Here is a 14,306-nt window from a genome sequence, read left to right on the forward strand (position 1 = left end):
TGTCCGCAAGTGGACGTCACTGGAGATGTGCAAGCACTGAATGAAGGTCACCTGGCAGGAGGGCTCTGCGAGGTATGGCCTCCTGGGGCAGGAGATGGCCCCAGGCGGAGGAGCCCCTCCCTCCAGGAGCAGTCCAGGGTTTGACAGCACAATGCATACAAACCCTGAGCTGGGTTTTCCATCCCCATCCCACCATGCATCGTCCTCTTCTGAAATTACTGATTCTCTGTGAAAAGCCACCTCAGCTTCCATAATGGGGAAAGACACCCCAAGAAAACCATCTCCGTCTCTCACGAGGCAACGCGACGCGAGAGGTTCAAGGCCTAGACCAGGCAGCCACCACTGTGCTACCGGGCTCTGGCTGGTCCCCGGCCCTCCCATGCAACAGTTCCCCTGCGTATCCCACAACCGGGCAGACCAGGTGAGGTCCCTGACCTTCAGGAAGTGTCCGCAGAAGGCAGCTGATGGGCGAGGATAGAGCACCTACCTGCTAGGGTGGGGGAAGTGCAGGAGCCTCTCGCAGGCTGGGGGGTGGCCCCGGGGTGGTGGGGTGCCCGCGGGGAGGAAAAGGCCCTGGCGGCAGGTGGGGCCGGGGCCCTCCGCAAGGTCCAGGTCCAGCAGGCTCTTCTCCGAGCCTGGGGTGCAGTGGCCGTAGCTCCCATTCACTGTGCAAAGAAAGACAGGAAGAGGAGACAACGTAAGTTGAGACAGCATGCAGAGGGGTGCAGGGAGAGGGCAGTCTCCGGGGCACAGCGTGGGACAGAGCACACTAACTGAACCCCTGCTGCATTCAAAGCACTGGGGATCCCTTATTTAATTTCCATAATCAGCACCAGGATCGGGAATAAAATCCCCAATACTTAGATGCGGATGCCAAGCTCCAGTAGTCGAAGGACCCTGACACAAGCGCTGAGCCCTGACGACGTACCAACACCCTGCCAGGTGCAGGAAACAGTGGCGAACCAGGCAGACGAGCTCCTGCCTCCTGGAACGTAACCATCTATGACCCTCACGTTGGTCACCGAGCGCTCATGTGACAAGGTGCACGGATGCATGCTGGGGCTGCCCTGCTCGGCAGGCCGGGTGAGCAGCTCTGATATCTGTACGTCTCGGAGCAGGTGCTCGCTCAACAGCATCTATTCTTGTTCTCACCGAAGCTCAATCTACGTTATTCCCCAAACTGCACCACGTCACGATTCTCCACGGTTCTTTGACAGCCTAACTGTCACATGCCCCGCCTTGCCCAGCTACTGGGTTTTTATGAAGACTAATTGAGGGAGAAGATATGAAAACCCTGAAAAAAAAAAAAAACTGTACACAGTGTAACAAAACTGTTAGGCACAGTTGTTAGAAGCTACTTCCTCTCTCTGGGCCTCAGCGTTCTCTTCTACAGCACGAGGAGGGTTAATCTGGAAGCTATGTTCTCAGTCTTTCTGTCCTGTCGCCTGGCAGCCATAACCCTAAGGAGGACAAGACACGGCCTTTGGGGCCTGATGGACCTCGGGGTGAGCCCCGACCACCCCTAACCAAGTCTGTGCCTTGGACACATCCCTCCCCGAGGCTGACCCTCCGCTCCCTGGTATAAAATGAAGACAGGCGCACCAGCTCTCCAGAGATGGCCGTGAGGTTTTGAGAGCTGAGGTGCAAAGCCCCCAGCACAGTGCTGGCACCTAGTGGGTGAGCTCCAGGAATGGAAATTGTTCTCATTGTCAAACAGCACTCTGAAAAGCATGAAGTGTCCTACAGATGTGATAAAGCATTATTCTTTTTTATTTAATGTTTTATTTATTTTTGAGAGAAAGAGACAGAGTACTGGCAGGGGTGGGACAGAGGGAGGGAGACACAGAATCCGAAGCAGGCTCCAGGCTCCGAGCTGTCGGCACGGAGCCCGATGCGGGGCTCGAACTCACAAGCCGTGGGATCGTGACCTGAGCCGAAGTTGGACGCTTAACCGGCTGAGCCACCCAGGCACCCCTATGATAAAGCATTATTAACAGGCCCAGGTATTTGTCCAGTACGGTCAACTCTGAGCAAGACAAGCCATTAAGATGAGCAGGGAGCTGCCCCCAGGTCCTGATTTTAGCCGCCGAGACTGAGGATGAGGAGAGGCACAGCGGAAGCAGAGGCTCAGGGAGCTTATGTCACTTGCCCGAGATCACACAGCTAGTAAGAGTCTGGGCTGGATCTCTGGCTCAGGTCTGTCGCACCCAAACCCCAATTCTGAATCGCTACGTGACAAAAAGTAGCCTCTTAGACAAAAATGCAACCCCATCCTCCAGGATCCACCTCACCCAACCCTAATCCTCGCCCAACCCGAAGCGGGGCTGGAGCCTCCGTGCTGACTTGCCGAGTGCCCACAGCTCTGACAGGTTCCAGGCATCCACCTGCCGAGCACATTGCAGTTTGCAGCCCGGAAGCAATGCTCCCAGGGCCGAGGCGGGGCTCAGCTGAGCCTCTGCATTCCCAAGCACAGGCGAGCCTGCTGGAGAGGGCACGCATGAAGATTTGCTCAGAAGCGCCTGTCACCTTCCCTGGGCTCATTCCTGCTGCGAGGAACGCTCACTCCCGCTGGCTCCGGCTGCTGCTGGGCCAGCCGCTCACAAGCCTATTTTTTAATAACTTGGTTGTTTTTTAATTAAAAAGAAATCCCTGGTAACAAATGTGAATGGCCTGAGTTAATGAGAGCAGGCTGCCGCTCGTTTAGCCCCAGCTCTGCTTGGCGGTCTCTCCCTTTTCCAAATCGTTTCTGCATGCGATTTTATTGTCCCATTGAGGCAGACCCTGGGCCTGGGCCTCAGAAAACTGTGGATAATTTTATGACCATTAATAGCATTTGGAGCAAAGAAAGCTTAATCATCACACAGAGCTGTTTTGCCAGGGTCTTTCTCCCAGTCTTTGGGTTGGGGAGGTGGTTCTGAGCTTCCTCCAAAAACCCACCAGACCCACTGGGGGCCTCTGGGTTGCTTACCCTCCCTTCACTTAAGGAGTATGTGTGGAGCGATGGAAGGTGAGCCCCCAGAAAGGCACTGGGGAGCCCAGCACTTATCAAGCCCCTCCTAGGCATGAGGCACATGGTTCCCTTCAAGTGTCCATCCCTGTGTGGCGGGCTCATTAGAGCCATTTTTCAGATGAGAAAAACTGAGGTTTGGAGAGATTAAGTGCCTCTGACCAGGCTCGGGGGTAAGAGGTGGGGGTCACAATTCAAACCCAGATCTCTCAGACTTCAAAGCTTGAGTTCGGTCCTGCTGCTTCTCAGCCAACCGATGAACAACTGGGGACCCCCAAACAGGCATCCCCACCTTTGACTCCAATGAAGATCATGTTGGGGGGGGGGTCTTGTGGGAAGTCAAAGTACAACCATTCCAATGGCTCCTGAACTTCAGTCTTTGTCACAGGATAGGACCACTCCATCTACAGACAAGCACATGAAGGCTCAGAGAGGTCTAGTGGTTTACCCAAAGTCACACAGGGAGTAAAGGGCAGAGCTGATATGCAAACCCATCACCTCCGTGGGAAAAAACAGTTATTACCCGACAAATAATTAAGGCCCGTTGGCTTCTTCTCCACCGGATATGTAAGATGTCTTCCTACAATAAACAAAGAAGCCAGCTCTTGGAGGGAGGAAAGAAGGAGCCCCTCAGGTCACAGTTTGGCACTGTTTAGGGCTCCAAGCCCATCCAAGCCCTTGTCTTGTGTGACCCTCACAACACTCTGGATAAATGCATCAGCCTCCCTAACTCACAGAGGGAGGGGAGCATCAGAGCTGGCGAGCGACTGTCCCAGGTCTCGTGGCAACTGCTGGCACAGTTGGGGCCCAAACCCAGGTCTCCCAAAGCCCATGCCAGACCCTTCCCTGGGCCACCTGCTTTCTCAAAGGCTGGAAATTAAACCATAGACTATAATGTGTGTCCCAGAGATGCTGTTACCACTGCCCACCACGGGTCCCAGTCAGCCAGGGGGCCTCCCACTGCCCTCCCGCCTACTGGTATCTTGCTTCTCCGTCCCCAAAGGCATCCCAAGAACCATCCCTGCTCACTCTTCATCTCCAGGGAGCAAGGGCGGAGTCTTTCCCTGCACAGGCAGAGGAATGAGAAGGGCACATTGGCCCTGCTGCTCTGAGGCAGGCTGGGGGAGGGAGGTGCCCTGGGAAGGGCTATGCCCGCAGCCATGTCTCTCTCTGTGCCACTGGAGCCAAGAGCAGATACTAGACCTGGTTTCCATGTAAATGAAGCTTCACTGGAGACTTGGAGGGTGAGGAAGTCCTATGTTCGCTTTTATAAGTTAGTGAGAAATTCTAGAATGTTGGGGCTGGAACCGACTGCCCACTCATTTAATGAACAGATGAAGAAATTGAGGCTCAGAGAAGGAAAGGACCTGCCTTGGTCAGACAGCAAATCCACAGCACAGCCTGGATGGCACCCCCAGGACTAGGTAAGGGTTTGGTTTAGTTTCCTCTTTAAGTCTCTATTTTCTCATCTGTAAAATGGTGCTAACAGCTACTCACAAGGTTGTGAGGACAATCACAAGAGATTATGGACACAATGCCTTTGGCATGGTGCCTAGCTCACAGCACTTGAAAAGAAATGAGGATGATAATGATAATCATTTTCTTCTCCTATTTATCCATGAGGGAGGCAAAGCCCCTGTATTCTAGCCCCAGAATGTCAGGTCTGGTTAACCCTGAGGCCAGACTCAGGACAAGTCTCCAAGGCTCAAGGGTCACCAAATGCAGGACCGGGCAGCCTGAATGAGGTCACAGCCAGCAAATCTGAAGCAAATGACTCCAGTTACACACCAGAGAGTTTTGCAAATTACCGTAATGACTTGGCTATAAAGTGGTACCACATATAAGGTGACTCCCCACAAGAATTTTAATTTATGCTCAAACCTGCCAAGTCTGCACGAGAAGAACAATGATGCATTCAGCATCTCAGGCCCAGATGCCACCTCCTTGCAGTCCCAGGAGCAGCCAGCAGCTGGGTCTAGGAAGGCCTGCACAATGACTGTTCCTCGTTCACCAACAAGCAGAGTTTTACTGTCCACCAGGTGCCAGGCTGGCGATAGGGTACCACACTTCACAGTATAGAAAACATTTTGCAGCCATCACCTGTGACCTTCACCACAATTGTCAAGAGTTGGCTGGGCAGGCTCAGAGGGGGCAAGCAATTTGCCTAAGCTCACACAGCAAGTGTAGGGCTCAGACATACACTGAATCTTCTGACTTAGCTATCTAGTCTAGCAAACATTTTTACTCTAACAAATGTTTTCTAAAAAAGGGCAAAGCAGCAAATATTGTAGGTTTTGCAGGTCACAGTCTGCCACAACTACTCAACAGTGAAAAGCAGCCGCAGACAACATGTAAATAAATGAATGGGGCTTTGTTTCAATACAATTTTATCTAGAAAAACAGCTCATTGATTCTGGGGCTGTAATCTGCCAATCCCTGAGCTCATGCAGCATTTAGACATAGGGTTTTTGCAGTTAGAAAGACAGAGGTTCAAAATATGAAACCATCGCACCTTCTTGCATCTGTAATACGGGGAGATTTTTAGAAGGTGGAGTTGATGTGAAAACCCCTGGAAAATACTGAATGCAGGCCTGGTCCCTTGCAGGCATTCAATAAATGAAGTCCCTTTGGCCTGGATGGGGGGCCCTCACAGCCTGGGCCCATCCCTCCACTTGGGCGTTACCTTGCACTCCCATAGTGCTTTGCTGCTATGCTGCACACATCCTCACCCACCCAGTGAGGACAGCCTGACACCCCCCAAACTCCTCTGGGCCCTCAGAGCTTGGGAGCAGTGCATCTCCTTCCAGGATATTCCCTGCCCTCCGAGCTCCCCTACCTCAGCTCACAGCAGTCTCTGTGAACAGCTACCATTCAAGGTGTAACTTTATGCACACCCAGCGCATGCCAAGTACTTGAAATATTTTATTTCTAAATCTCCACCATGTCACCACAAAATCAAGATTACACCACTCTGTACTGCCACACCAATGCTTTCAAGTGCAGTTAGAACCCTGCCTCCCCCACAAGTCTATAAAAACCTTCGGGACAAGAGTTGTGGAGCCCCAGAGCTGCTAAATGTCAATGCCTCCTGAGACATTATTTTGTCCAACTTACTTCACATACAGAAAACATGAACCTAGATGAAGGACAGGCTTATCTTGGTCACACAGTAAGTAGGTTCTTTAGACACCAAGGCCCCCTTGGAGATATTCCCCTCATTCCTAGCACACGGCTGGACCCGCAGGAGGTGCCTGGAAACCCTGGGAAGGTGGGTGGCTGGAAGGACTGTCACTGTCACTTGTTTTTGTGACACATCCACCCAGATTGAAGCCCTGGCCCTACCCTGAATTTTCAGGTTATGTGACCCTAGATGACCTACCTCACCCTTCTGAGCCCCAGTTTCTTCATATGTAAAACAGGGATAAGAATCCCAGCTCCAGAAAAAGGCAGTGAGGAGTAAATGAGTTAATGTATTTAGAGGCACGGTGGGTGCAGCACCCTAGAAAAGGCCCCTCTGTTTTACTTTCTTGACGGGCTGAGGAGACAGAGTAATCGCCTTCCCAGGGTGACCTGTGTCTCTTGGGACAGAAATGCGTGTTGCCAAGTAGTGAGCACTAATGGCCAAAGAAGGGCAACTTCAGGCTAATGGGGTCCTGAGTCTGAGCCTGGGCTCTGCAGGCTCGGTCAGGGTAGAGCAGGGCCCTGGCCCCCTCTCTGAGCCTCAGCTTTCCCCTCTGAGTAGTGGGAGTGCCAGGCCAGGGCAGGAGGAACACTAGAGATCCCACAGAGTGGGAGACAAGAGGCTCCACTTCACAGGCCCAGGAAGGGCGAGTGGTTCTCTCAGGACACACAGCAGAAGCAGGGCCCGCACTGCCACCCTGCAGGACCCCTTTGGCCTCACCAGGCTGCATTTTATGTGTGGTATAGGAACCCTATACCTCCCTCTCCTCACCAAACCCAAAGGTCTCGCAAACAGCAGGAGGTGGGGGCTTCTGAAAGAGGAGAAGCAGGAAGGCACACAGCCAGATTCGTTCTCATGTCCACAGACCAGGTGGGATGAGCTAGCCAAGGTCCACTCACCCACGCTGGAGCCACCTTGGGGCATTCACAGCCATCAGGGGGCCTGTAATCTTGTCAGGGCTTCTGGAGCCGCAGAGCCTAATGCTCAAGGCCTCACACCGGGCTCATGGCTGCCCATCGTCTCTTATCCCACATCCCCCAAACTCTATAAACTCCCCCTTTAAAGCTAAGCTAGATTTATTTACGGGAACTCAGACTAGTGAAACCTGAGAAGTACTAGGCTCTTTCCATGCCAGAATTACCAATGCCATTTTCCAGAGCAAGAGTAACTGACTTGTCCAAGGTCACGCAGCTGGCAGAGGGTGGAGTCGGGAGATGCAAGCCCAGCTCTCTCGGACTTGGAAGGCAGGATTGGCCTGATGTTGTTGCCCATCATGAAGGGATTTAGAGGCAATGCAGTGATTGCTTCCCCAGTGTGTTAGTCCACTTGGGCTGCCATAACAAAACACCCCAGCCCGGCTGGCTTCAACGATAGACATTTATTTTCTCACAGTTCTGGAGGCAGGAAGTCTAAGATCAAGATTCCTGCTGATTTGGTATCTGGTGAGAGCTCTCTCCCTGGCCTGTAGATGGTGGTCTTCTCACTATGTCTTCCGTATGGCCTTTCCTCAGTGTATGCAGAAAGAAAAGAGAAAGAGAAAGAAAAGAGAGAGGGAGGAGAAGGAGAAGAGGAGAGGGCAAGAAGGAGGGAGGGAGTGAATGCACATACCCTCTGGTATCTCTTCTTTTAAGGACACTAATTGTATTGGATCAGGCCCTACCCTTATGACCTCATTTACCCTGAATTACTTCCTTAGAGTCCCCATCTCCAATTACAGTCATACTGGGGGTTAGGCTTTCAACATATGGATTGGGGAAGCACAAACATCCAGTCCATAACACATAGTATTCATTCCTTAACAGAGTCCCATATTTCCTATATCTATGGGGCTTGAGAAGGAGACTCAGTATAGATAGCATGTGGGATGCAGATTCTGGGGCCTAAGTAACTAGGTTTGAATCCTGGTTTTTCCATTTACTAGCTGTGACCTTGTCTGGGTCAAACTATTTAACATCTCTGTGCCGGTTTATGAAGGTGAAATGGGTTCCTATACCACACGTAAAATGCCTACGATAGATAGTACCTCTGGCACATAGTAGACGCCATGTGAGTGTTTGCCTCATTGTTTCCTCATTAACCCACTCCAGAGGGGGCTGTGGAAGCCTGAACCAATCACCATGACGTTCTCTTGCCAGCCACAGTGCCACAGTGATTGGCACATAATGCAAGTTGGTTTAACTAGAGTCCTGGAACTTCTGTTGACAACTGGGGAAAGAGCAGCCTCTCCTCCCTTACATGCAAGTGAGGAGGCGTGAGGCCCTGACAGCTAGGGGGAGCCATCTTGTCTTCCCACGGGAAGTTGGTTGGAAGGCAAGAACAATAAACCAAGAGACACTAAATCATAGCATTGGTGGCGCTAAGAACGTTTTGTGTGAAGAGTGAAGTTCCTATACAATTTTAAGCCTATCTCAAATGGGTTTTCTGTTACTTAAAACAAAAAGCATCCTTACTAATACAATATTCTTCTAGAAAATAATTCTTATCTACTGTGACAACTTTTGTTGTTGGGTAGTTCATTTATACCATTTACATTTAATGTAAGTAACTTATATTTTGCTTTAAATCTACAATCTTACTACTTGTGTTTTATTTGTCCCACCTACTCTCTATTCTTTTTCTCTCTTGCAATCTTTCAGATCAGGGATTTTTTTTTATCATACCAGTTTCTATATCTATTAACTTGCTAAACACACATTCTTTTATTATTAGTGGTTTTCTAGCAATTATAGTCTCCATTGTAGACTTATTGCATGCAGTCTAATACAGACTAATATATTTACTATCTCCTGTAAAGTGCAAGAACCTCAGGACTACACACACACACACACACACACACACACACACACACACACACACTTTCTTTCTCTTGCTCTCTCGCTGGGTTATTCTTGTGTGTATTTTAATTCTACATATATTTTTAAACCTCACCAGATATTATCAATGTTTTATATAGTCTATATTTATTCAAATAGTTTACCTTCTACTGATTCCATATGGGAGTCAATTTCTTTCTACATGAAGGTATTTAAAAAATTGTTAAGTCTGCTGGCAAAGAATTCTCTCAACTTTTGTTTGTCTAAAAATATTCTTTTTTCACCTTTACTTCTGAGTGATATTTTTGCTGGGTATAGAATTCTAGGTTGGCAGTCACCTTCTTTCAGTACATTACAGATTCATTCCACTGTCTTCTCGAGTTCATCATTTTTGCTGAAAAGTCATCTTTAAGTCTTTCAAGATACTACATTGCCCCCCATCTCTATTTTTAAAGTTTTCTCTTCACGTTTCATTCTCAACAGTTTGACTATGACTAAGATGTCCCTAGATGTGATTTTCTTTTATTTTAAGTTTATTTATTTTGAGAGAGTGAGTTGGGGGGGGGGGCAAAGAGAGAGGACAGAGAGAATCCCAAGAAGGCTCTGCACTCTCAGCATGGAGCTTGTGTGGGGCTCCAACTCACAAACAGTGAGATCATTACCTGAGTCAAAATCAAGAGTCAGACGCTTAACCAACTGAGTCACCCAGGCACCCCTAGATGTGAATTTCTTTGTATTTATTCTGCTTGAAGTTCATAGGGCTTCTTAAATATGTGGCTTGATGTCTTCTGTCAGTTTTGGTGAACTGATGGCCATTATCACTGTGGATATTACTTCTGCCCATTATCTTTCATCTACATTCCTGGGGAAACAATGTATGTTAGACCTTTTCATCATGTTCTATAAACCTCTTATGCTCTTTTCTGTATTCCATCTTTTTAAACTCAAGCTTCAGTCTAGATATTGTCTACTAATCTATTTTCCAATCCATTAATCTTCTCTTTAGCCATATCTAATCTATTAAATCCACCTTTGAGTCCTTAAGCTTATTGTATCTTTTAATTTTCCAATTCATTTATTTTTACAGCTTTCAGATATGTTGAAATTCTCCATTTCTCTATTTTCTCAAACATATTCATGACAGTTATTTTAAATGCTATGTCTGATAACCCCAAAATGTGGACCTGTGAATCTGTTTTTATCATGATTCTCCCCCTCTTGCTCCTGTTTCCTTGTATCCCAGATAATTTTTGACTAAATTTCCAATGTTGTGTATGAAATTTTTACAGGCCTCAGATGATGTTACCTTCCTAAGAGAGAATTTCCTTTTGTTTCTTTAAAAAAAAAATGTTTATTTATTTTGAGAGAGAGAGAGCGGGTAGGGAGGGAGTCTGTGTGAGCCAGGGGAGGGACAGAGAGAGAAGAGAGAGAAAGAATCCTAAGCAGGCTCCACACTGTCACAGAGCCTGACATAGGGCTCAATCTCATGAATCATAAGATCATGACCTGAGCCCAAATCAAGAGTCAGACACTTAAACAGCTAAGCACTGAGGCGCCCCTCTTTTGCTTCTTATAAGTAGTTAAAAGAGGGGAAGATCATCTTTATCCACTTTAGGCTTTAGCTGCTTTAAAGCTGGGCTTAAGTCTTTGTAAAAGTAGATCTATGTCTTGCTCATCCTTTCTCCTAGGATGCTGCCCTTCAGGGGTCCCAATTAAAAGCTTGGGAGGCCAGGGCTCCTCTTCCTTGGTTGACACTAAACTTCAGTATGTGTCTTCCTAGAACTTGAAGCTGTTGAAAGCTCTGCTTAGCTTCTCAACCTCTTAACTGCCATACTCTGTTGATTTCTCAGCCACTTAGCCTGTGCCACTTAAGAAGCAACAAATATTTTGAAAGGAAAAGCAACACACTGAATGTTAGGCTTGCATTTTGCCACTTCCTGTCTCCATGGAATCTTGGCCCTTCCAGAACTGCCTATCTTGGTAACCCTAAACTCCAATTTTTGTCTCTCCAGCAAAGTAAGGTTGTAGAAAGCTGTTCAGCTCTCTCTTAGTCCTACACCACTTGCAAATTGGCAAATACCTGAAAGGAAGAAGTGGTACAGTGTCAAATCCACATCAGTGCATTTCTTTTCTCTTCAGAATGTTGGTTTCTCAAGCCCTGGATGTCTTGGTAGTCCTCTGATGTCTTCAAACAGTTGGTTTTTATATTTTATACAAACTTACTTGGTATAGCCAAATGTAAAAAGCCCCTTCCAGCAAATAATTTTAATGACTGTCTAGTATTCCATCATATGGTTGTACATACTTTATTTAACCTAGCCTCCAGAATTGGGATTAAGACTGTTTAGAAAAGTTTAAAGCTAGAAACCATCATGTAATGAATGTCCTTAGAGACCTGTCTTCATGTCCGTTCATATTTACAGCCTTAAGATAAATTCCTAGATGTGGGATGGCTGAATCAAAAGACATGCAAAATTTTAAGAATTTAGCTACCTGCAGTTCAAATTGCTCTCCAAAAGTAATATGAATATACCATTTGATACCATCAGCAGTATAGGAAAATACCTGTTTCCCTGTACCCTCGCCAGTCTGGTATTCTTGTTAAAACAAACAAACAAATCTCTTAATTTACCAGTTCAGGGTTGTTTATAACAGAAAAGAGTAGGAGACAGCCTGTATATCTAATAATACAACAACTATTAGGTAAACCACAGTAAGGTTCTTCAGAAATTTCATGTGGCCATTAAACATGATACAGTAAAATCTCACCATAATGCAATAGCATGGCGCAAAAACTATAATTAATTAGAAGTACAGAGTTATGTTATTACATAATTTAAAAATTATACTTTTGGTGGTTTTCCAGCTAATATGTGGGAAAAAAGTTCTTAGTTATTAGATATGTTGGGAATAGCCCATTTACCACAAAATACACAGCACACAAGGAACTGAGAAAGTCTCATGTGGTTGTGAGGCGGTCAGTTCCTAAGACCAGCATGCCTTGCAAGCCCCAGAGAAATGAACAATCTCAAAGCCCCATTTGTGAAGAGAAGGGATGGAGGGCAGAGGCAACGGCCAATCATGTTTTATATGAATTTGCCTCATCACGAGGCATCTGATAGGTTTTGCTGGATTTATCAAAGGCTTTAATTAGAAGGGAAAATATTTATGAGAAGTATATTCAAAGGAAAGGGCAGGATTCAAAATTCCATAGACATGAAAATAACCTGGGTTGTAAAAAAAAATGCAAAATTTCCTTTAATATCAAATGCAAAATGTACATCAAATGCTATTAATTCCTTCACCCACTTAACACATGTACACTAAATGCCTATGTGCCAGGACTAGGCACTAGGCACCAGAAATGCAGTGTTCTAGGTACCAGTCACCAGGAATGCAGGGATGAATGAGGAAGATAAATCCCTATTCTCCCAGTGTTTTCATTCTGCTAAGAGAGAAGAAGACAATTTCAAAGGCAAACACACAAATATATCCTACAATATCAGGTAGAGATAAACGTTGTGAATTAAAATAGGGGTAAGAAGCTAGAAAGTACAGAGATGGAGATGGTCAGGACAGGTGTCTCTGAGGGGTCTGCACAGAAACTTAAGAGAAGGAAAGATCCAGGTGGAACCAGGAGGAAGAGCATTCCCACAGAGAGAGCAGCAAGTACAAAGGCCCTGAGGTAGGAGTGTTCTCCAGAGTAGGAACACAAGAAGTCCAGGGGTGGCTGTAGCCCATTGAGCAGGGGTGAAAGGGGCAGGTGATGAGCAAGCTGGACCTGACTGGCAGGGTCTTGGGAAGGTCCTGGTGAGGATCTGGGTTTTACCCTGATGCATCAGGAAGCCATCAGAGGGGGAAAGCAGGAGCAACCAGATCTCACTTATGGTGTGGGATCACATCTGAGTTTTGTGTTGAAAATAGACCTTAGAAGGAAAAGAGTAGATGATGCAGGGAGAGCGGTGGCTTCATCATAGGAATGTTTTCTAAACTCGCCATTCCTTTGGGGGGTGAGGGTACTGTCCCAATTGCTGACTGTAATGGTGTTTGCACTCCTGACGTAATGACTATGCATTTGTCAAAACGCATGGAACTGTTCACACTCACATGTGATGTAAATTTTACCTTACACAAATTTTAAAATAATTTCTTTTGAAAATCTCTGTATTACACATTCCAAAATATTTTCTATTATTTTAATAAAAATCTGTGCCAAAATCCATCCTTGAGTATAGACCCAAGATGGAGTTGGCTGTCCCTAACATGGCACAGACCATCTTCCAGCATACCCTTCCCTCCCAGCCCACCACAAGCACTTCCGGGGCAGGGTACGTGTGAGCACGCCCAGACACCAGCCCGGGGGACCTCTGGGTACCTGTCCTCTTAATGGCTTACAGAAGAGAACAGCCCTAAAGGACATAGGCATGTTCACATGAGGTAAGGGAACTGATTCGAAAGATGCGCTGCCCAGTACGTCCTCAGGACTCAGGGCTTCCTCTCCTCAAGAGGAGCCTCTGCCCTCCCCCTGCTGTCTCACAGCCTCCTAGCCTGTCCTCCTCCCCACCCTCTCCTTCTACTCCTCCCCTCCCCCTCCCAGCTCCATCCTTGGGAAAGGCTGAAAGGCTGCACCCACATTGGTTGTAAATGACTGCTAGTGTGCTCCCCCCACTCCCCAGGAGTGACTGAGATTCCAGGCTGAGTGGGGAGGGAACCCAGGGGCTGGCTGAAGAAAGCATTATGTGTATTTAGCGTATGTAAATATACTGGGGGGGGGGCGGCGGAGGGCTAATAAACTGGTATCTCTTAAAAGTCTGTTTCTACACTTTCTCATGCTGAGCCATCAAGATTCCAAAATTTAAAATGAGAAATTTCCATGCATCTGGGATTCTAAAATTCCACAGTTCTCTCCTTCTGAGATGATGCATTTTTAGAAAGCTAAGCATTTCAGTTACTACGGTTCTAAGATTCTGTGATGTCACAGATGAGACACGAGGAGATTCTCTGGTTCTGGGATTGTAAAATCCCACATGTCTCTAATCAGAAGTCCTGCCACTACCTAGAGTGCCCTGAGCCCACGCACGACCCTGGCTGGTCCAAATCATCAGGGAGCAAAAGTGATGATCACCAAGAACCACTTTTTATCCAAGCCCCAAACAGCCCAAGAGTCATAGGATGACAAGAAATTCAGAGGAAATGACTGTTGAATCTATAAAAACTTCTCAAAGACAAACATATTCCATCTGTCTTTTTTTTTCAGTAAATACAGGACCATAAATGTTTATGTGAGGCATATATTTATTATTTC

At 47.1% G+C, this 14,306-nt stretch overlaps 1 protein-coding gene across 2 annotated transcripts in view; it reads right to left on the reverse strand.

Annotated features, from left to right (window-relative positions):
* Positions 1-14,306, reverse strand: part of GLIS1 (GLIS family zinc finger 1) — a 227,622-nt gene that overhangs the window by 90,307 nt on the left and 123,009 nt on the right. For both annotated transcript variants that reach the window (XM_042997244.1, XM_042997243.1), the window contains exon 2: positions 488-665. In XM_042997244.1, coding sequence (XP_042853178.1) covers positions 488-665 — 178 coding nt within the window. The remainder of the gene's footprint in view (positions 1-487; positions 666-14,306) is intronic.

Source organism: Panthera tigris, chromosome C1 (assembly GCF_018350195.1).
Source record: "Panthera tigris isolate Pti1 chromosome C1, P.tigris_Pti1_mat1.1, whole genome shotgun sequence".
NCBI classification, from domain to species: domain Eukaryota; kingdom Metazoa; phylum Chordata; class Mammalia; order Carnivora; family Felidae; genus Panthera; species Panthera tigris.